This window comes from Histomonas meleagridis (assembly GCF_020186115.1).
Source record: "Histomonas meleagridis strain 2922-C6/04-10x chromosome Unknown contig_163, whole genome shotgun sequence".
Classification (NCBI taxonomy): domain Eukaryota; phylum Parabasalia; order Tritrichomonadida; family Dientamoebidae; genus Histomonas; species Histomonas meleagridis.
In genome coordinates, this window is record NW_027150782.1 from 80001 (window position 1) to 103027 (window position 23027).

A 23027-nucleotide genomic window follows, 5' to 3' on the forward strand; every position below is an offset into this window, starting at 1 on the left:
AAAAGAGAATTGATATCAATGCTAAAGATATAATTTTATTATACTTAAATTTTGAATAAATAATTTAAAATTAAAAAGCAATTTTTGGAAATTATATCACATATTTAATTCTGCACTTAAATGTGCATCAATCAAAGGCAATAAAGAAATCGTAAAAATACTTATTAAACGAAGAGAAACTGATATTAATATTAAAGACATTTGTTGTTATCATTTAATATTAATTATAATAGTATGATATTTACAAAGGGGGGTGAAAAAGTACCCGACCCACCCCTGTAATTCTTTATTAAGAATGAATTAAAACATAAAATGGTATTTATATATAAGTATAAACTCTAGTGTATTTAAGTATATAAAAATTTTTAAAAAATATAAATTCAGTAAAAAGTTATATACGTTTAAATTTTCGAACGTTTAAAATAATTGGTATTATGTCTATTGAGCAAAGGTATGTCATTCATTTTTGAATGCTATAGGGGGGACGGAAATGTTTTATCTTAAATATGATCCTTTTATTTTTTTTAATAAAAATTATATATATAAAAATACAAAAGACTGTGATAATAATGATATAATTTTTGAGATCAGAAATATTATATATATCAAGAAAATGTCGAAAAAAAATCTTCATATTGTCAATTTTTTTAAACATTTTTCATTTTTATGGAAGTCGAACAAAGAGCAGTCATATTTTTCCTGAAAAGAAAAGGCTTTAAACTCAGCCAAATTAAACAAGAGTTAGATGATGTTTATCATCAAGATGCACTTGATATTAATACCATAAAATATTGGGTGCATCAATTTAAATTAGGGAGATCTGAAATAACAAACATTCAAGATCCAGGAAGACCAGTACTTGATTTCATTGATTCAAAAATTTTGGCTGCACTCGAAATGGAACCATTTCATTCGACATATACATTAAGTGAAGCCTTATCTATACCACGATCCACCATAAATGATCACCTCAATAAATTAGGCTTCCATTATTATAATTTAAGAGTGGTTCCATATGAACTGACATGTGAAATTAAAGAAGAAAGAGTGCGAAAAGCAACTGAGCTTCTTGATATCTTAAAAGTTAGTAAGAGAAAAGGTGTTCATAGAATCATAACTGGGGATGAATCATGGTTTTTCTTATCATATGATCACAAGCATATGTGGTCACAATCAAGAGATAATTCACATGAAATTATCGATACAAAAATTGACACGATAAAATATATGGTAACTATTTTTTGAAATATTGATCAATTCTTTATAGTTGATATTATGAAAGATGGTGAAAAATTTAACTCGAAGTATTTTATTAATAATATAATTAAACCCTTGAAGCAAATTGTATACCCACAATAGAAAAAGCTCAATGAAAACCCATATGTTTTACATTTCGATAATGCATCTCCCCATACCTCTAATGCTTCAACTAAATTTTCGGTTGATAATGGTTTTAAATAAGCTCCACAGCCACCATATTCACCAGATCTTGCTCCTTCAGATCTCTTTTTATTTGGTTTTTTAAAAAATCAACTAGAAGGAGAAAAATTCGAATTTTCAACAATTGCACGATAAAATAACTGAAATTTTGTGTGAAATTTCAAAGTATACTTTAGCAAAAGTTTTTGAAGAATGGATTGAAAGATGTCAATGGGTGATAAAGAACACAGGAAACTACTATCATAAGTAAACTTAAAAAAAATAATTGAAATCTTTTGTTTCGATTCTATTATATTTAGGATAAAACATATCCGTCCCTCATACAAGGCCAAGGTTGCAGGAAAATCAAAAAGCAATTAGATGAAACGTATAATAAGGAAGCATACTCTGAAACCCAAATAAAATATTGGATTAAAAGCTGGAAGGAGGGTAGAACCACAAGCGAAGATATCCCAGAGGGTGTAAGGCCAAAAATCGATAATAAGGGATTAATTTTAAATTATCTCAATGATGAACCTTATGCATCAACCAAGGTAATGGCAAAAGCTTTCCACGTTGATAAATTTGTTGTTAAGAGAAACTTATTAGAAATGGATAATAATAAATATTCAAAAAAATGGATTCCTCATTTACTCACTAATGAACAAAAATTAAAAAGGGTCCAAGAGTCAGAAGAACTTTTAAAGATACTCGAGGCAGATGAACCGAACAATTTTGCCAATATTATTACTGGTGATGAAAGTTGGTTTAATATGCATTATGATCATGCCTTTCAATGGGCACCAAATCCAGATTCTGTTACACCAAGGTTGAGACAAAGTATCAATACAGAAAAACGGATGGTTACAATATTCTTTACTGGTGTTGGCCTTGTAACAGTTAAGATTTTAGATTCAGGTTTAAAATTTAATTCAACACATTTTTGTGGATGCATTTTATCCAACATCGTCAAAAATGGACGAATTGGTACTAGAGAAAAAAAAGTTAAGGGCATGTTTATTCATATGGACAACTGTCGCATTCATAATTCAAAAGTGACCACTGATTGTATAAAAAAAAGCGGACTAATAAGAGCACCCCATCCGCCATATTCCTCCGATATTGCACCAAGTGACTTCTGGTTTTTCGGATACTCGAAAAACAAGTTCGCAGTCAAAATGTGTTCCATGAATGGATTAACCGATTGGAAGATGTCATTAGAAACAATGGTGAATACATTAATTAAAAACATTAACTAAATTAATTAATATTAAAATTTGAGCATTTTTGAGGGGTGGGTTGGGTACTTTTTCACCCCCCTGTATTATTTGGAAAATATTCAAATTATTTAATACAATATTTCAATGGGCAACATATAATGGTAAAACAAAATTTGTTAAAATATTTATTAAACTAAAAGATATTGATATCAATAATATAAATATTTATTTATTTGCATTAAAATCTATTATAATAAGTTGATGTATCACAAGAATATTTGGAAATTAATTTGAATATTTAAAACAGCACTTATGATTGCATCTATTAAAGGTTACATAGAAATAGTTAAATTACTTCTTGAAAATATAGAAATTGATGTTAACATTAAAGATATTTATTCTGTTATAAATAGAGTTTTTTGCGTATATTTAATATTTTATAATGATATTTGAAATTAATTCAACATATTTAAAACAGCATTAATGTTCGCATGCATTAGAGGATTTATAGATATAGTTAAATTGCTTCTTGAACATGAAGGAATTGACATTAATGTAAAAAATGATTATATATCGAATTTAATATTTATTTTATTAATTTTATATATTAAAATAATATAAGGAAATTGTTTTGAGTATTTGCAACAGTACTTAAATTGGCATGTCTTAACGGTAAAACAGAAATAGTTGAATTACTTCTTGAGAAAGAAGGAAATAATATTAATTCATATGATGTATATTTGTTTTCTTTGAAATTAATTTTAACAATTTTATGTATCAAATATATATTTGGAAATTATTTGAAACATTTAATACAGTACTTATTGATGTTGCTGATAAAGGTTATACAGAAATAGTTAAATTACTTCTTGAGCAAGAAGGAATTTATATTAATGCTAGAGATATTTATTTGTTTTATTTAATGTTTATTTTAATAATTTGATATTTCAAAATAATATTTGGAAATTATTTAAATTATTTCTAACAGCACTCATGCATGCATCGAGAAATGGTCATATAGAAATAGTTAAATTACTTCTTGAACAAGAAGGAATTGATATTAAAGCTAAAGATATTATTTATTTATTTTTATATGTAATATGTTTCAATAATTTAATACATCAAAATAATATTTGGTCATTCTTTAAGTGATTTTGGACAGCACAGAAATTTGCATCAGATCAATATAGAAAGGAAATAGTCAAATTAATTAAAAAACAAAAGAAAATTAAAAAAGACAAATGCATTCATAATTAATAAATGAAATAAACTTTTTTTTGACTTCTTTTCATGAGATTATATCCTGCAATGTTTAAATTGATTGAAAATTTTCTTATTAGAACTATACATATGCATAGTTTATTGCCAAAAACATAAAAATTAGGATGCTATAAAAATCCTCTACCTAACTAGAGAATTTCTAGTCAAGGATTTTTTCAGCGTCTTAAAAATTCTGGCTTCTTACCCAGCATGTCAGTTTAGAAAAAAGCTATATAATTCGGAAATTTTTGATGAAAAGAACCACTATGAAACCCAATTTCATTAAAATTATAATTTTAACAATTGTGGTGTTTACAAATTGTAAAACCGATATGTTCAATTTCATTCAATTTGGGGCCAAACAGTTCCCTGCATGGACCAAACAAAGCTTGTTAAATTCATTTTCCAAAAAAGTAAAAAATGTATGTTTATGCTTTGATGAATTCACGCTCAGCTCACTCTGAAAGTGATGATTTGTGAACATCTGAGCACATGTTACTCTTCTAACACATAGAAATTTTAATAATTTAAACAATAGATAAATAGACATAATATCTTGCTCCTATTAAAAGGTGTTTTATGCAGTAAAAAATTTATACCACAACTTTATTTTTTTTTCCAAGTTAAGTAAATATTTATTTTTATATATGAAATTGGATATATTTTTTTGTGTACTTTTCAATTCCGGAATTTATTCCTTTGTAATTAAAAGCAGGAAGCTTTCTCTACAAGGAGAACCATAAAAATTATCAAATGAGAATAAAATTATCTCGATGATATGTAAAAACCAAAACGCTATATTTTAAAATAAATATTAAATTTAGGAACGACACCATAAAATTAAAGCTTTTAAAATTTGTAGCTTGCTCGTTTAGTGATTTTTGGATCAATTTCTTTTGGGTAATTGACACTTTTCAAGATCCAGTTCCAACGGTTTTATAAGACAAGATTTGAGTCTTTTAAAGATTAATAATCCAAATGAATTCCATCTCAAAAATAATAAAACATTATCGAAATGGTTATGGAAACCACCACGAAATTTGTGATGCCTTTGAAGAATTTATTCCTTGTTCAATACAGCCAACGTATTATTTAAAAGGGCATAAAGGCTGTATCAACACTTGTTCTTTTAATAATTTTGGAAACAAACTTCTTACAGGTTGTGATGATGGTAGTGTATGGTTATGGGACATTGAGTCAAGACCACAAGATCCACTTGTTCGAGTGCGTCCTCATATTTCCAATGTATTCACAACTAATTTTCTTTCTTCTAATACTTTAATTAGTGGTGGCAATGATGGTACTGTTAAATATATTCAAATCAATGAATCCACCATTAATTGCACGTCATTCAATAATCATCACATTCGCAAAGTACTTTCATCATTTGTTATTGACGAAAACACTTTTGTCACATGTGGATATGATTGTACCATTCGATTATTTGATGTTCGTCAACCATATCCTGGTACCGTGCAAACAGTTCTGCCATCTCTTACTATCGATGATTATAACTATGATGGCCAAGAAATGCTTGCAACCTCTCTTATTAGGAATCATATTAATCCACAATCTGATGGAGGTGGTTCAAGTATTCCTATAACAACAAATCCTTACAACGAATCATTGCTTGTAGAAGTTGCTAAAGAAGAAGAAAATGAATTATTTTCAATGGACGTTTATCCAAATGATAGAAAACAATTTATATGTTCAACACAAGGTAGTGTTTTATGGTATGATTTAAGAAACATCCTTTGTGCTGACGAGACGCAAGCTATTGGTTTTAATGTTTCAAATCAAGATCAAATCCTTCAATGTGTATCTGGTGTAGCTTTTAATAAGAATGGTACATTGATAGCAGCAAGTGTATTCGGTGCCGGCATTATTGTTTTTGACGTTGATAAAGCACAAAAAATTAGAGTATTACGACAAAATGAAGATAGTGATGAACAATTGTTCGATTTAATAGATTTCGTTCCAGAATATGAAATAAATAACTCTCATATAATGAGGAGCTTGCAAAGAGCAATTAGTGTTTTGTCTGGTGAAGAAGAAGAAGAAGATTTTGGTGAAGAAGCTGGAGAAGAAGAAGAACCGTATTCGGAGAACGTTTATTTTTCAGAAGGAACCGATGGACTATCGGAGGAGGACGTTAGCGATGGGGTGGTCGCCCAACTCACAGAGCATTCTTCTGTAGAAACTATAAAAGGGGTCAATTGGTATGGCGATTACGTTGTTACAGGAAGTGACGATGGATCTGTTTTCTTTTATGATGTAGAAAGAGAAAGAGTTGTAAATATAGTCAAAGCTCATCAATCAAATGTAAACGTTGTTGCTGTACATCCTAATAATCTTTTCATGGCAACAAGTGGGATGGATCAATATGCAGTGCTTTGGGAGCCAATGCATGTTTCAAAAACAAATATGAATAATGTTATGCAAAGAATAGATGAACTAAATTCATTTCGCCCTATTAACATTACAGATTGTAATATATACTGAGAAATACGATATTTTATATTATTTAGCATCAGAAAAAAAATTATTCTGATTTAGTTGATTTAGCCGTAACAACAATAACAATAATGATGATAAGAGCAAGGATAAAAATACCTGCTATTATGCCCAATTTGTACTTTTCCCAGCACATCTGTCGACGCATTGATGTGGATTTCCGATTAAATTGTTTGGAGCTTGTTACGATGTTTTCTGCTCCATTATCTAGCGCTTCAATAGTGCTTCCTCTTAAGTAAACTTCTTTGATATTTTCTTTCATCAATTCTTGGGCTTCATTTAGGTTTTCATGAATTTCTTTAATTTTATCTGTTTCCGTAAGTAATGACTTTATGACAGGACTAAACTCGCTTTGGAAGCTAAAAGATGATGCAGTGCTCCAATTTCTTCCATGTTTCATAAGAAAAGTTGTTTGTAACTTACGAAGAAAATCAAATGCATCATTAGCTGTGATATCTTGTGTTCCGATAACACTAAAGTTTATGCCAGTATCTAGTTGTTCAATAAATATTTTGTGTGTAGATTTTTCACATTGGAATCTTTGGTCTGATGGATTTAATTGTTTAAGAATACCTAAAATCAAAACATCAAAATTTCCACTCGAACATGCTTGTTGTGCAAGGATTATATCATGGCGAGCTACAGCTGCATACTCGAAAGGCATGTTATATCTGGAAAGAAGTGCTTACCTGAAATTTCAGTTGAGAAGATTAATATCGTATTGAAATCTCATATAAATTATTCAATTGCTACCTTCTTCACATCATCTGCCAAGGATCTTTATCATTGAATAAAAACGTCTATCAAAACAGACATAGGAATGACAATTAGTAAGAAAATATGATAAATTTAATAAAAAAGATTCTATCAAGAAATCATTAACATTAAAATCAAATTAATTTCTAAAGCTGGCTATCAACTTTATATATTTATAATAAATCATTAAATTAAAGGATTGTGTTCCTTTAAAAGATAAGAACTAAGAAAAGAAGTTACTTTTCTTATCATTTTCAATTTGGAAAAAATGATAACTTTAATATATCATAATTTTAAAATATCGATGCCATCGTAGCTCAATCGGCTAGAGCATAAGACTCTTAATCTTGGGGTTGCGGGTTCGAGTCCCGCCGGTGGCTTTTTTGCTACCAAACGCTAGTACCGATTTATGATTTGATATCTTCTGGAGAATCCATGCTTTTTATACATATGATATTCATATTTTTCATTTGAGAGATTTTTTGTAGATAAGTATTGTATGAGGGGAATGAATTATTTTTTTTAAAATATAAATACGGTATACGTCATATTTGTATATCATTAAGTATTTCCTGATGTTTTGATTAGCATTATGTCTTATGTATCTTTTAATATGAAAAAAATTTTATAAGAAGGATCGTTGGATTCAGCTTATATTACTTAATTTCTATTCAAGACTAGATAAATTGAATGAATTTTAATCACAGAATGTGAAATAAAACATTTTATTTTGTCCATTATTTCAAAGCATAAACAACTGACTAGTTGAACCAAAATTGAATATTGTCTTGTTGATGTTTCTTCGATAATTACGATTAACTTTCTAAAAACGATTTGAAATACCCTATAACATTTTATCATTATATTATAGTAGTAGTAGAAAATCATCCATATACAATTTTTTAATAACATGTCAATTAGCATATTCAATCTATGTTTCAACACATACGATAGAGGTATTAATTAATTTTTATTCTAATTTTCTGAAATAATTAGAAAAAAAATATGAGGCAACATGTAAATACCAAATAATGAATACATTTTTAGAATATTTATTTTCTTTACCTAGCAAAGGATCATTACACCCTATACTTTTAAATTCTAAATTGAAGCCACTCTCACACCTGTACCTTTCTCCTTTAATCGATAAAAATTTGAATGCATTTTATTTATATTTTGTTTGTGACACTAAAATCGAAAGTTATAAATATTATTGATTTTGTACGACAATTCGCTTTACGCCGACCGTTTTCTTTAGACATTTTATCTCACAGTTTCCTTGGTGTTATATCTTTGATCGTTTAAGGATCAAATTGACACTTTTGCGTAAAAACGATAGTCATTTTCTGTGGAAACGGCTTCCTAATGAAAAAGTCATGTTTCAATGGTTTATTTAGTTCTCTTTCTTGTGATTGTCGTTGACGGATACGACGACGATAGCAAACCGTACGGGAACACTTTTTCCATTTGTCCGTATTCTATTGCTGTTACGTATTGTGGGAACTTGTCCACCAATATCAGGTAGGGGTTACCCGTTTGGCTGTTATACTTTGTTGAAGTCTTCTTGTCTACCACGTCATGCAAGCACATGAAGAACTCGTTAATTCCGTCTTTCACTTTTGTTTCGTTGACATTTTCGAACAACGAAGGTGTCAAGTCCATCATCAATTCGAATGCGTACGGCATCAAATGCAAGTTCTTGGATAGCGCATCTTCATTTGGATAAAACTCCAAGTTATCCCATTTCGGGTTCCCGAACAACGATGCCAAAAATATGAAATATGTATTAATGTCATTATTCATTTTCTTGAAATCCTTTAAATATTCCTTAAAGAAGTAATTTGATTTTGTATAACTTGTAATTTCATTTAATACGTAATGAGAATAACTATTAAACTCTGAAGTACTTCTATAGAACGAAGGGAAACCGGGCATTACTTCTTCGATCACTATAGTTGAAGCACGTCTAATCATTGATCTTAAAGTTAAAGCTATAGCTATTTGTAACAAGTAAGTTGAAGCTTGAATTACTTCATTATTATTTATTATATCAATAGATATTTTTGAGGATGAAATTGATTTATAAGTTTTCATTATATTTGTTATGTTATGATTAACAATTTTAATGATGGAACTATCTAAATAAATTGCACTATGTACACCAAAAGTACGAATGATATTAACGAAGTATTGCGTTGAATATTGTGTCTTTGTACTTCGGAAATGTTGAATGAATGGTATATATATCGAATTATTACTATCATTCTCTATGAATTGTTTAAGTTCGGATGCAATTTTATGGACAAATCGTTTCTCATCTAATAAATTAGATGGACATTCTTTAATACCTTCTTTACCAATAATAGCTAACGCTTGATTTTGGAATTCAGGATCAGAGAAAATTGATTCACTTTGAATACCATTAAATAATGATCGATTATAATCTAATCCAGTCATACCGAATAAAGGCCAAACAAATTCACTTGCGTCAATAATTACTTGATTATTATTATGGACATTAAATAATAATATTGTAATAACATCAGTAACAAATCGACTTACAAAATAATTCGAGACTTCCATTTCTTCTCCAAATAATAATATACTTTGTGGTAAATCATTAATGAATGAATTTGTTAAGATAATCGGTTCAATAATTTCACTTTCATTTAAACAATATTTAGGATCTAATAATTTTGTAGCATATTGTTGTTCATCTGGTAATGTTTGACCGATTTCTCCAGTGATTGTAAATTGTATTGTTCGTGAATTACTTGATAATGATCCTGATAAAAATGATCGAACTAATGACGCAAATTTACCACGTAAATTTGTAAATATATCTTTTAATGATTTAAGTTCATTTTCATGTGATAAGATATTAATACTATCATAATTAAAGAATGAAAATATATGAAAAATCGCAGTTGCGCAATTTAATGGAAAACTTTGATGTGATACAAATTGCATTAATTGTTTGGAATGTATCCAAAATAAATGGAATGAACATGAATCCAAGAAAAATTGTATCGGATCTTGCGCTGCTTCACAATGTAATCGAATCGTTGATAAATGTTCAAATAATGGATTCATAAAGGATAAGTTTTGTTGTGTCGATATTTGATTATATTTATATAATAGGCGGCCATATGTTATTAATAATGGTAGGAAATCATATCGTGTGCCACTATCGAACTCTTGTAAATCTAATGATTCGATTGCTTGTTTAATTGTCTTCGCTCCTTCAAGTAATTCGGTACCTGATTGTCCTAAACCTGATTGTCCAAATGTTTGAAGTAATTGTTGTAAATATTGGGAATCAGCTGTAGATAAGTTATAGACGAAAAAGCGCTGAATTAAATCTTTCTCATGGACAAAGAATTCGCCTATTTTATCAATAATTCGATGAAGTTTGGCAATACCTATAATATGATTTGAGTCCCAATTTTGTTGTTCACGTGACTTGAAAAATTGATCAATTTCATAATACGAAAAAGCTGTAATTGCTCGGATTTGATGAATACATCGTAAAAATTGATTGGGATCAATGCCAGAAAAGTTTTCGACATCTTCGGCTAAAGTAGTCAAAAGTTTAATGCGATGTAAATGAGCGGTTTTATATTTGGTTGATGTGGATTTATCTAATGTGCTTAAAAGCGATGATATAAACGTAGAATCCTTTTGTAGCTTTAATAAGTGTTTGGTTGGTAATGAAAATGTTCTTGATAAAAAGACATATGAACATTCAGAAAAAATACCATTGGATAAATACGCAAATTGTTGGTTCTGTTCTGCTAGTGATGGATATGATAATAAGAAAAAGAACATCATTTCTTGTAATGGCGAAATATTTGCAAGATAAATTAATTCATCAATTGGCATTGATGATCCAATGGTATCTTCTGGCGCATATTCGTAAATGGAGAGAAGTGGCCAATTAAATATGGTCCATTCCGCAAATAATGATGAAAAGAATGGAAGAATTTGATATATTAAAACTGAGACTTTGTCTTTAAGCTTTGATACTTCTTGGGCAATATAATGAAGTGGATTATCAACGCATGAGTTAATGAAGAAAAAGAAATCTTCAGATCTGGATAATAACTTTGTGGACTTATTTAAGTTTGATGATAAAAATATATTGACAAGAAATTGGCAATTGGGGATTTCATGGATATATAAGCAAATTTTAGCAAAAGTAGTAAATAACTTACATACAGACATTGTCACATTAAGATTCCATCGAAAGTCAAACTCTTGTGAAGATTGATTTATCATTTGAAGTTGGAACTTTACAAGCCTTGTCCAATGACAAGTGTAATCTAAAGCTTTAATTGATTGAAGTAATAAATTAGATGCTTTTTCACGAGCATCAGTAAAGCTTCCTTGAAGAGATGGCGGTGACTGATTTTTCCGCACTGCATTTACATAGTCAGAAGAATATTTTTGGAGATTTTTCAAATCATTTGATTTGAACGATGACATTATTTTTGCATCGTTACGAAAGTCATTTGATATTTGATCCAAAGCATTGAGTATAATGTCTGAGTGCTTTAAAAGAATCTCTGTATCTTCAAAACGTCCCTTTGACATTTGTAACTGTGATTGTTAGGTTTATAGAAAATTTGGCTTTTTCTGAGCCAACGATCAAAATTCAATCACGCGACAGTTCGATGTTCTTAAACGTTGTCCCTATCAAATTCCAAAAAGTGGCACATTACATCACATTACATTTAATGCCAATAGCATTTAAAAAATCATTAATAAAGAAAACAGATTGCAATTAATTGATAATTATGGCATTAATGCTATAATACATTTAAATATAAAAGACGAAATGATATTTTTTTTATCGGATTTTATACAATATTAAACTCTACAAAATAAAAAATAATAACAAATTTTATTTTAAATATATTTTATTTTTTTAAATGAAGGTCTTTGGTTTATATTTTCTTGTAATATTATTTAATATTAATTATTTTGGAAAAATTCAAAAACTTGGAAATTTTTTTTCAAGATTTTCAAGAAGGAATCAGAGAACACCTCAATCAACAAGATCAGAATTATCACCATTTGATCAAGAAGAAAGTACTTTCATGAGTGAGTCAACAAATCGTTTAGAACTTGATTCTCAAAATCAAGATACTATTCCTGATTTAGAATCAGATACTACAAACTCTGAACCATCTAATTTTTATTATCGTAGTGTAACACTTGGAAACGAAGAAATTCAAAAAGGAATATTTATTTCCAATTCTTGTGAAATAGTCATTCTATCTAAAGAAGTTAATAGTCTTAATGAAAGAGCATTTTATGGATGGAGTTTTGTCAAATTTGATATGTCTGAATCGAATGTTGATGTAATTGAGAAGGAAACTTTTGCTACATGTTGTAATCTAAAAGAATTTGTCTGTGGACGGCATTTACATATAATATGTACAAATGCTTTTGAATCATGTATAAGTTTGGAAAAAATTACGGATGTTTTAGATGTTGATATTATTCAACAATTTGCATTTAGCAAATGCCAAAAGTTAAAAACAATTGAGTTTTCAGTTAATTTGGAAAGTATTTCTCCTTTTGCATTTCATGGCTGTGTTTCTTTAGAGAAGATAATAATACCTAAAAATAATCTATATTATGCTAACTTTCAAAATGATGGAGTTGTATATATGAAAGGTTTCAAAGATATTTACATATTTCCTCCAGGAAAATCCTCTTTTTCAATGCCTGTAAGTGTGAATTATGTTTCTAGTTATGCTTTTTATAAACAAGAAGCACTTAGAGAATTTCCTTCAGGAAATATTAAATTAATTAAAGACAATGCATTTTTCGGTGCTGTTGGTTTACGTAAATTAATTCTGATGGAAGTTAATCATATAGGTTTTGGAGCATTTAAATGTTGTTTAAACTTGGAATATATTTTCTTTGGAAGTTCAAATATTCATATATCTCCAGGAGCTTTTAGAGGAATTGAAAATTTAAAAATAAGGATTTATTATAAGAAAATAATGGATAAATATGCAAAAGAATTTGAAGCTTCAACACGTTTTAAATATTTCCCAAGTAAGAAGAATCAAAATTCTTTATCATTCTAATGATTGCTGAAACATATTAAATCAAAAAGTGAAAGTAAATACAGCAATTAATTTTTTATATTTAATATTATATTGAGAATTTTTATTTAATATTAAAAATAATAAAGAATATAATTTTTATAAAAATTTATTGTTTTATCATATGATGAATTATATATAGATATTTTTTTTAATATGTTAAATTATTGCTTGAATTCTCATCCATAAATACATTAACAAGCTTTTTATCAATATAGATATAAAATAACGAGAGCAAAAAGAAAGCTAAAAACAAGCTTAAAACAATTAAAATCCCATATCCGATTCCTAGCACATCAAAATCAATAAACGGATAAGGATATCTTGAATTTAAATAAAGCACTCCGCCTATTTCTGCTCTAATAACAACAAAGATAAAATATAAAAAAGGATATATTAAAAATAACAAACTATGTTTATAATTAATTTTTCCATGCTCAGTAAAAAATATCCAATCTAAAATTGCTAATATAGGTACAATAAGATGCATAACATAATTAGATATCAAAAAGATAACTTTTGGTGTATCTTCTTTCGTCTCAAATTTTTGCCATGATAACAAAGCCCAATAGACAATCAATGTAAATGTTATATATAAAGTTAATGCGATTTCAAAACACATATTAAGATGAAAAATCCTTCCTTTTCTTCCATTTATTATAAGTTGAGTAATGCCACCAAATATTAGAATTATAGCCATAATTCCAATAAATAAATTAGATTGAATTGTAAAGAAAACAAATCTTTTAAGTGGATTTTTCCTATAAAATATAACAATTAAACTATATAAACAGAAGCTAAATATTAAAATCCTAAGTGTTAGTGCTGCAGGTCTATTTTTATTTAAATTAACAATAAATGTCCGCATGAATTTTTATTGAACACTATGTAAAAATTTTATTTTAACAATTTTATTAAAATAACACAGTTCTGAAAATAAGGTGGTTTATTTTTAATAAAATCGACTTTTTATGTCTTAACTTTAAATAAAATGAAGTATTTATTTTACACATAAAATTTGGAAAAAAATTCTTAAATTATCTTTTTATAAATATGAAGATATTATCTGTAACTTTTGAGGACTTTTTTCGAACATAGCGATTAATTGCATTTTAATTGCCTCATTACTAGTAACATAAGTTCTAAACAATTGTTTTATAGCTTGGTCATTATTTTCATCGATTTTTCTTGTGATTTTCTTTGATAAAGGTTCACATAATAAATTTGCGATTGCTAATACAAAAGCAAATGATAATTCCAATGGTTGTTGATTAGAAAATATCATAATCAACAACTTCGCCATATTATTTGATTCTTTTTCATCTGCAGGTGGGAAACATTTAATTGCTTCCAAAATTTTTTCATTATCAATTTGGACGCCACAAATTAAAAACCTTAAAAACACAACAGCTATATTCGAAAGACATTTCTTATAACCCGCAGATTTATTTTTACCTTCATCCCACCATTGGCCCAAAAAAGGAACAAAACCAATTAATAATTGGAATTGATCTGGATATTTATCCAAAAATGTATTTAAGAAATAACAAACATTTTGTCTTAAGTCGACATTTTTCATTGCAGCAATATTTGCTAATAAAAATTGTATTATTGCTGCTAAGAATTCATTTGGTAAATTGACTTTCTTAAATGCAAATGTAATTGATCCAATTATACAAGAAATTACATCAAAACGTGATCTTTGTAACCATTGTAATAAGAAGTTACATATATCATTAATGTTTGGTGGCATTATTCTTAAATATATTGAAACGAAATTAAGTATATAATGTGCTAAATCTGATGGACAATTATAAAGTTGTTCAACATTATAATTAAATAAAGCAATTTGTCCATTTAATAATTCTTTAATTAATGATTCACTAATTGGTAAAAATACATTTGGCGCTATTAAAAAGAAATTTTTAAATATTTGTGTCGAAGCTTCAAGTGCATCTTCAATTAAATCAAGTTCTGTTTGTTCTTGTATAATAATAATTAAACCAGAAAGTAATGTATGAACTTTTGATACATTTTCTTGTTGATCTCCTGTTAAACTTAATGTTTTAGATATCATTAAAATTGCATCACAACCTGCAGTCATAACTTGTTCATCATTAGATTCAAGCATTTTAGCACAACCTGTACATGTTATATTTATTAATGTCGGATCATTACAGAATTTAATAATAGAAGCTGCCGTATTAATTGAATAATAAAATATTTGATTTTCATCTTGTTCATTTATATATTTAGCAATGATTGGTATATATGGCCGTATATATTGTAATACTTCTTGTCGAAATGTACGTACTAAATTAGTAATAAAATTAAGTGAATGATATACAACTATAAAGTTTCCATTTTGAAATGATTCATCAAGAATTGGACGTACTTTTTGTAATAATATTTCCGTAAGTGATTCCTTCTTAGCAAGTAATGATGTAACAATTCGAAGTACAGCTGATTTTTGATATATCTCTGTCGATGATATTAAAGAATCTAAAAATGGTAATAACGATTCAAGAATTTCATCAGTAATATCATTAGATAATAATAAAGAATGTGATATTACTACAATATAATCTTCTAAATCATTCGGTCGAACTAATCCTTCAAGTTGATATCTCCATATAATTGAAAATAATCCTTCGATTTCAGTATCACATATTTCACATAATGTAATAAATGCTGAATAAGCTGAAAATCGGACTTCATTCGATGGAGAAATTAATAAACCAATTATTGCTTTCATTAAATCAACAGATATTTCAGAGATTCCTTCAAACGTTTCATCAAATGTTGATATTGCTTTAAGTCCTGCAACTTGTAATAATTCACATTGACTTGAAACAGCTGCTAAAAATGTATTACGTATTAAGTCTAATTCACTTGACATTGGCCCTTCTGCATATTGGAGTAATACTTGTACTAATAAAACACCTAAAATTAATTGTGGAAGATCACCAGATGAAAGCATTCCAATAATATTTTGTTTAAGTATTTGTGTTGTTTGATTTTGATCACGTGTTATAACTTTTTCAATAATTGTCATATAATCATATGAAAGTAATTCTTGTGTTCGAATATATTGTAATGCAAGATTAATAGAAAATGTTAACATAGATAGCATAGCTTCAGGAGTGACTTTAGATACAACATTTGAAAATGAATCTAATATTATATGCCTTTTTTCATAATAGATTTGTTCATTAGAAATAAGTTTAAATGATAAACTATAAAATTGCATAATTAGGTCACCCCCAATTTCTTTGAATGAAATGGTTTTGTGAACTAGCCGCCAAAAAGTATTGAAATCATCATCGTTTTGGAGGTTAACACTTCCTTCGATGTTGTTCATGAGAAAAGTAATTAAGGGTTCAAGAAGAGAGATGTCACGCGTTTCTTGAACAATGTTAATAAAGACATGGGCAGAATTAAAGCTTGTATGCAAATCATTTGTAGCAAGACCAGCTAAAGCCATATTACGAAAAGCAGGAAAACTTTCAATAATTAATTGTGAAGGCATCATTGGAAATACTTTGGCAAGAAGAAGCATGGTAAATACAATATTTTGATTCTGGTATGAAATACAAATTAATTGAATTAACTCATTCCAAAAACCAAGATGCTTAAAGATTAAAGCTGCAAGATCACCAATAGCTTCAATTTCTATTGGTGTTAAATTCATTTGTAAAATTTGGATAATATCTGATTCAACTCTCTTTTGGATTTCTTCTGGATAATTTCTCCAAATATTTTGTGATTTAATTACTGGTATGATGTTAGCAATTGCAGCCATACGAATTCTTTGTGAAGCATTTGTTTTAATAATTTCTAAAAATAGTAAAATTCCATTTAGTTGGTTTCTAACTGAAATTATAAATTCGGTAGCTCTGTCAACTATATTTTGATCAGGAACCATTGATTGTTCTAAAATATAAGCTAGTTGATTAATTTCGTTGTTCATACCAAAATTCTTTAACGGTCGTCCGAAGACCATTTGTAAAACGTTAATTTCATTAACGGTCAAACTCTAAACCAATGGAAAAAGAAAAAAATGATTTTGTGACGTTATCTGCTGCAAAAAGCGGTGTTATTCAACTTCAAAAGAAATATACAAAAAGTACCAAAAGAAGAGAATGTCCACCAGTTTTTGTTATTTTTCATTTTATCAAAGCACCATCAAAATCCTCAGGACCTCATCGAATTCAATTACCACATCCAGTGCGTCCGTTTCCATTCCAATCAGCAGTAGTTTTTGTAACAGGTGAAGCATCCAAATGGGAGAAATCATTTGAACCACTTGGACTTAATATTACAGCAATTTCACTTTCTATGTTAAAAAAGAAATACACTAATCGTAAATCCCGTGATCAGCTTCTTCATTCATGCGAAGTCTTCTTTTGTGAGAAGTCAGCATCTTCTGTATTACCAAATAATCTTGGAACACAATTTTTTTCACGCAATCGTCAGCCCATTGTTGTTACACTCAATCCAGATGACCCAACACAAATGAAGGAAGAGTTTCAAGCTGCTACAGAATCTGGCGAATTATACATTCGGCATCATGAATCATGTTCAGTTCGCGTTGGCGGATTTAATCTTACATTTGATAACCTTGCAGAGAACATTATTGATTGCTGTACACAAGCTTTGAACATAATTCCAAAGGCAAAACTAAGAATTGATTCGGTGTCATTAATGACAAGTGGAATAGAACTTCCGCCGATTTGGACGAAAAATGCTAAGAGAACTGTTTTGAAAAGGGAAGATATCATTCCTAAAATAGTGAAAGAGGAAATAGATACAGAAAATGAAGAAGAGGAAGAAGAATAAAAAATAAATTTTTGGTCTTAAAAAATTTGTTTCATTTTAATAACAAAACATAATGACAAAATAGAAATTGGCTCCAATCAATGAATAGGAATTAATTAATAAATACTTGATAAAATATGAAATTGATAACAATTCCAATTTGAAAAAATAAGAGTATTATTACTCAAGCTGTCATGTTTTTTTTATACTGTGTTCAGTGGTTATTTGATATTTGAAAAGATAAAAAAAATTATGAATAAAATGTTTAAAAATGAAATAATTTTTTTTAAATTCCAAAGTTTGGTTTCTCATATGTATTGAATTCTTCCATGAAGGAGTTGACAATTTCTTTGCCTTCATTGTAAATCACCTTTAAATCAAACGGTGAATTTTGATTTGATTTATTGATTCGCTCCAATCTCTCAGAAACAGTAAGATTTGGAATTGAACCTGATATGCTTGCATCAAGGTCTGATATATCTTCAATTTCTTCAACAACAGAATCTTCATATGGATTATTTAAGATTTGAACAAGATTTTCAAATTCACTTTGGTCCATTTGATATAGGTCATTTCTTGTTTCTATAAAACCAGCATTTTTAAATTGCTCAAAGTAGCTATCTCTGCTGTTATATGACATTTTTTGAACTTTTCAAAAATATTCTTTTTGTTGTTGTTTAAATAAAACATTCATTGATAAAAATTTCATTATATTCGTCTGCCATCGTAGCTCAATCGGCTAGAGCATAAGACTCTTAATCTTGGGGTTGCGGGTTCGAGTCCCGCCGGTGGCTTTTTTGATATTTTTTTGACATGTGGTATGATATCATTTCAAAAGCATATTTGGATTTTTTACAAATATGGAATCACTTATTGAACTCAAAAAATATATTTTTAATATAGATGATGAAAATTTTAATGATACTATTAATCTTGCGATGACATTATTTAATCCAAGTTTCTCATACTCGTTTAATTTAATCATAAGCAATTTAGTTTATTATTCATTTTTATCTCAAAAGCGTCCGATTGAAATTTATATTAAATATTTAGAGGATATCCAAATTAAAGTAGAAAGTCTAAAAAATGAATCCAAAGTCATAGAGAATTTTAGTGAATACATCTCTAATATCGAATCACAAGAATCCAATATATCCTTGAGAAAATGATTGAATTAGAATTAATATCAACAGATTTAATCGAAAATAAAAATTCATTTTATTTTGCTCATTATTTTGATACAAAAACAATTGATCAGATAAAATATCAGAAAAATCAAACATCATTTTATCAATATTTCTTTAATAATTATGATCAACTTTCAAAGAATGATTGGGAACGACATAAAAAATATGTTAAAGAAGGAGTTAATCCAAATGAAATTTCAAAAATAATTCGAAATGATGAAATCGAAAAACTTCAAGAAATATCATCACAAAATGAATTTAATTTTAATCAAATAATTGAACCATCACTTTATGAGAGATGGTCATTTATAAATAAAGAAAATGTTTCATTAATTGATTTTTCAGCATTTTTTGGATCAGTTAAATGTTTTAAATATCAACTTATGAATGGAGCAAATGTAATTAATACAGGCAAATATGCGATTGCAGGTGGAAATTTGGAAATTATTTATTTATGTGAACAAAATAATTCAAAATTCGATAATACATATGAAATTGCAATAGAATTTCATCGAATTGATGTTTTTTATTAGCCTCGAATGGATATGATCTAAAATGGAAAATGAATATAATAAATGATAAAAATTTATGTTTTCTTACATATCCTGAAATCCAACAAGTTTCATTTAGCAATTGTTCCAATCTCATCATTTATAGCGGTTTTCAACTGTCATTTTTATATGAAAAAAATTGGATTTTCAACTTTTTGAACCAGGTTTTACTTCCTTCGGAAAGGGAGCACCAATTGGTGAATTATCTTGGACATCTGGTACAACAAAGTTCGTTTCGTTGAAAGCTTCAGCAACAACTTTAATGCGCTTCGTGGTCTCTGTTGACCCGATTTGAAGCATCAAAGCCTTATCGTCTTTTTGGAGAACGTTTAGAATTTCTTTGCAGTCGGTTAACGATGAGCAGATGGGGATGAAAAGCGTGTTGCAGCCTTTGTCTGTAAGTTTGTGTGAGATGCTATCGCACAGCATACGAGCAGTGGAGTTACTGATGTCATCTGGTGTAAAACAAATTATATAGATATTATACTTGGAAAAATCAAATTCTGGTTTTTGCTCAACAGCTGGTGGGGGTTCTGCTTGAAAAGAGAGAGTAGTGGGTGTTTCAGGTTGAATTGCTTCAGTGGATAATTTATCATCATTTGATTTGTCTAAATCTTGCGTATTTTCCTGTGGCTGATCAGTGGGTTCTGTGGTTTCGATGGTTTGGGTGATTTCTGGAGAATCATTTTGCTGTGGTTCAGATGTATTTGGAGAGGATGCTTCCTCTGTATTTGATTGCTATGGATTTGGTGAATCTTCTGTTATTGGCTGTGATGGTGGTGGAACTTCTAGAATCTCAACAAATGGCTTTGAGCCTTTTGGTGCTACAGAAGAATAACATGTAGATTGCCTCCTTTTTTGACGCCTTTGTATGGCGTCATAGAAAGCCATAGTTCGTCCACCGATTTGAAGAAATTATCTTAAAAATTATATGATAACATTAAGTATTAATTATGGAAGTTATGAAATTTTATCATTCTTAGAAAATGAAGTAAACAAAAATGAAGCTTTTCTCATAAATGAATCAGCAAGAAATGGAAATATATATCTTCTTAAACATTATATTCAAAATAGTTCACTTCCAAAAGATATTTTATTTAAAGCATTAGAATCAAAAAATATTGAACTAATTCAATATGTTCTTGATCTTGAAGGTATTAACATTAATTATAAAATGTTTTTGACTTCTTTTTAAATTTTCTTTAAATATATTGGTATTTCAAAATGATTTTTAGAATTTGTTTAAATATTTTACAGCACTTATGTGCGTATCTGAAGAAGACCAAACAGAAGTAGCAAAATTACTGCTAAAACACAAAGATATTGATGCAAAAAACATTTATTTAATATTTTTAATGTTTATTTTATGTTATATAATATTTTAAAGTTATATTTGGAATTTATTCAAATGGTTTCAAACAGCACTTATGCTTGCTTCTCAAAATGGTAGTCTAGAAATAGTTAAATCACTTCTTGAATTTAAAAGTATTGATATTAATACTAAAAACATTTATTTCATATTTCCAATGTTTAATTTTGTTATTTAATATTTTAAAGTTATATTTGGAATTTATGTAAATAGTTTCAAACACCAATTATGTATGCATGTGAAAATGGACATATTGAAATCGTTAAATTACTTCTTGAACAAGAAGGAATCGATTTCAATGCGCAAAACATTAATTTAACATTTTTAGAGTTTGTTTTCCTCATTTGGTAATCCAAAATTCCATTTGGAGATTATTTGTATTATTAGAACATTACTTATGTTTGCATCAGATAAAAATCATTTCAATATTGTTAAATTGCTTCTTGAGCAAAAAGGAATTGATATCAATGCCAAAAATATTTATTTTTAAAATAAAAATTTTATTTTTAAAATTTAATATCTACAAATAATAAATGGAAAACATTCAAATTATTTTATACAGCACTTATGCGTGCATCAACTCATTACCAAGTGGAAATTGCTAAAATCCTTCTTGAACAAGAAGGAATTGATATTGAAAAGGAGGTATATTGCAAGCTCAAAACCAAAAGTCGGAAGTAAAAAAGATAGGTTTCGAGCTAATGTCTTACAAAAAGTTTTATCGATAAAAAACAATATTGGAACCTATCAGAAGAAATTCAAAAATGCATAATGTTTAGAATAAATAACACTAGCATATTACCATATTATTGTAATGAAAAAATCTTTTGAAAAGTGTTGAATCGGAACTACTCTTGCGGTATTTAAAAAAATGGAATTTGTTGACGAAGCATAATCATACAAAGGATATAGAAAGATAGATTAGAGAAAGCAGGAGCTGAATAGGGAAGGTTTTTATCTATCAAGGATAAAGCTGTATGCGAAAAATTTGTTTCCTTAGCGTAAGTGACCTTTCAAAATTCGACCACTTCCTATGCTGTCATTCAATTCGGCTGGGCATCGAGCTTCGAATATTGTTGAGAATACTTTAATTCAAAAATTCAACTTTTTAAACGATTTAAATCATAATATGTACATATTATCAAAAAAAAATTTTCTTCACATCACTTTTTAATGAAAAGGAATCTCTTTAAAGCTGAAGCAGAAGAAACAATGAATGTAATTAAAAATGGATGTTATACATCACCAAGCGGAGAAGTTCACATGATTAAAGATCAAGTTGAATATTCAATTCATAATTCTATTCTCTACGAACCTGATCAAATTTCGCAATTACCAGAATGCCCAAACAGAGCAGGAGTTATACAGGTTACTAAAGAGTCAACCTTTGAGGCATGCTATCGACTGATTCGAAAAGAGATAATGTTACTTGTTTAAACTTTGCATCAGGAAGAAAGCCAGGAGGTGGATTTCTCAACGGCTCCCAGGCTCAAGAAGAAATGTTATGCCGTTGTTCATGTTTATATTCAACTCAAATTATTCATCAAAAAATGTATCAATTCAACCAAGCCAATGGTTCTCATCTTTACAGCGACTATATGATATACTCGCCGAACGCCGTGGTATTTAGGAAAGACAATGGAGAATTTCTTGATGATCCATATCAAGTTTCGATAATCACCGCTCCAGCTCCAAACAACACAGGGAGAAATACACAGGAAGAAGTCAATAATACAATGCTTGTGAGATGCCGAAAAATTATTCATCGAAAATAGATGTAAAGTTTTGGTCCTTGGAGCTTTTGGCTGTGGGGT

At 28.5% G+C, this 23027-nt stretch overlaps 6 protein-coding genes across 6 annotated transcripts; 2 read left to right on the top strand and 4 right to left on the bottom strand.

Moving 5' to 3' along the window:
- Positions 1 to 4877: 4877 nt before the first annotated feature.
- GO595_002299 (WD40 repeat-containing protein) lies at positions 4878 to 6401 on the top strand (the record flags this gene model as incomplete). The annotated part of the gene is made up of 1 exon (XM_067915194.1): positions 4878 to 6401. The coding sequence occupies one exon, from the start codon at positions 4878 to 4880 to the stop codon at positions 6399 to 6401; it is 1524 nt and encodes a 507-aa protein (XP_067777537.1).
- Positions 6402 to 6441: 40 nt separating this feature from the next.
- GO595_002300 (Synaptobrevin family protein) lies at positions 6442 to 7077 on the bottom strand (the record flags this gene model as incomplete). Its single annotated transcript, XM_067915195.1, has 1 exon — positions 6442 to 7077. One exon carries the CDS (start codon positions 7075 to 7077, stop codon positions 6442 to 6444), a length of 636 nt encoding a protein of 211 aa, XP_067777538.1.
- Positions 7078 to 8558: 1481 nt separating this feature from the next.
- On the bottom strand, positions 8559 to 11654 carry GO595_002301 (uncharacterized protein; the record flags this gene model as incomplete). The annotated part of the gene is made up of 2 exons (XM_067915196.1): positions 8559 to 9118; positions 9776 to 11654. The coding sequence occupies 2 exons, from the start codon at positions 11652 to 11654 to the stop codon at positions 8559 to 8561; spliced, it is 2439 nt and encodes an 812-aa protein (XP_067777539.1).
- A 2679-nt stretch (positions 11655 to 14333) lies between these two features.
- On the bottom strand, positions 14334 to 17213 carry GO595_002302 (uncharacterized protein; the record flags this gene model as incomplete). Its single annotated transcript, XM_067915197.1, has 1 exon — positions 14334 to 17213. The coding sequence occupies one exon, from the start codon at positions 17211 to 17213 to the stop codon at positions 14334 to 14336; it is 2880 nt and encodes a 959-aa protein (XP_067777540.1).
- A 119-nt stretch (positions 17214 to 17332) lies between these two features.
- GO595_002303 (ribosomal L1 domain-containing protein 1-like) lies at positions 17333 to 18127 on the top strand (the record flags this gene model as incomplete). Its single annotated transcript, XM_067915198.1, has 1 exon — positions 17333 to 18127. One exon carries the CDS (start codon positions 17333 to 17335, stop codon positions 18125 to 18127), a length of 795 nt encoding a protein of 264 aa, XP_067777541.1.
- A 1864-nt stretch (positions 18128 to 19991) lies between these two features.
- Positions 19992 to 20273, bottom strand: GO595_002304 (uncharacterized protein; the record flags this gene model as incomplete). The annotated part of the gene is made up of 1 exon (XM_067915199.1): positions 19992 to 20273. The coding sequence occupies one exon, from the start codon at positions 20271 to 20273 to the stop codon at positions 19992 to 19994; it is 282 nt and encodes a 93-aa protein (XP_067777542.1).
- Positions 20274 to 23027: the final 2754 nt, after the last annotated feature.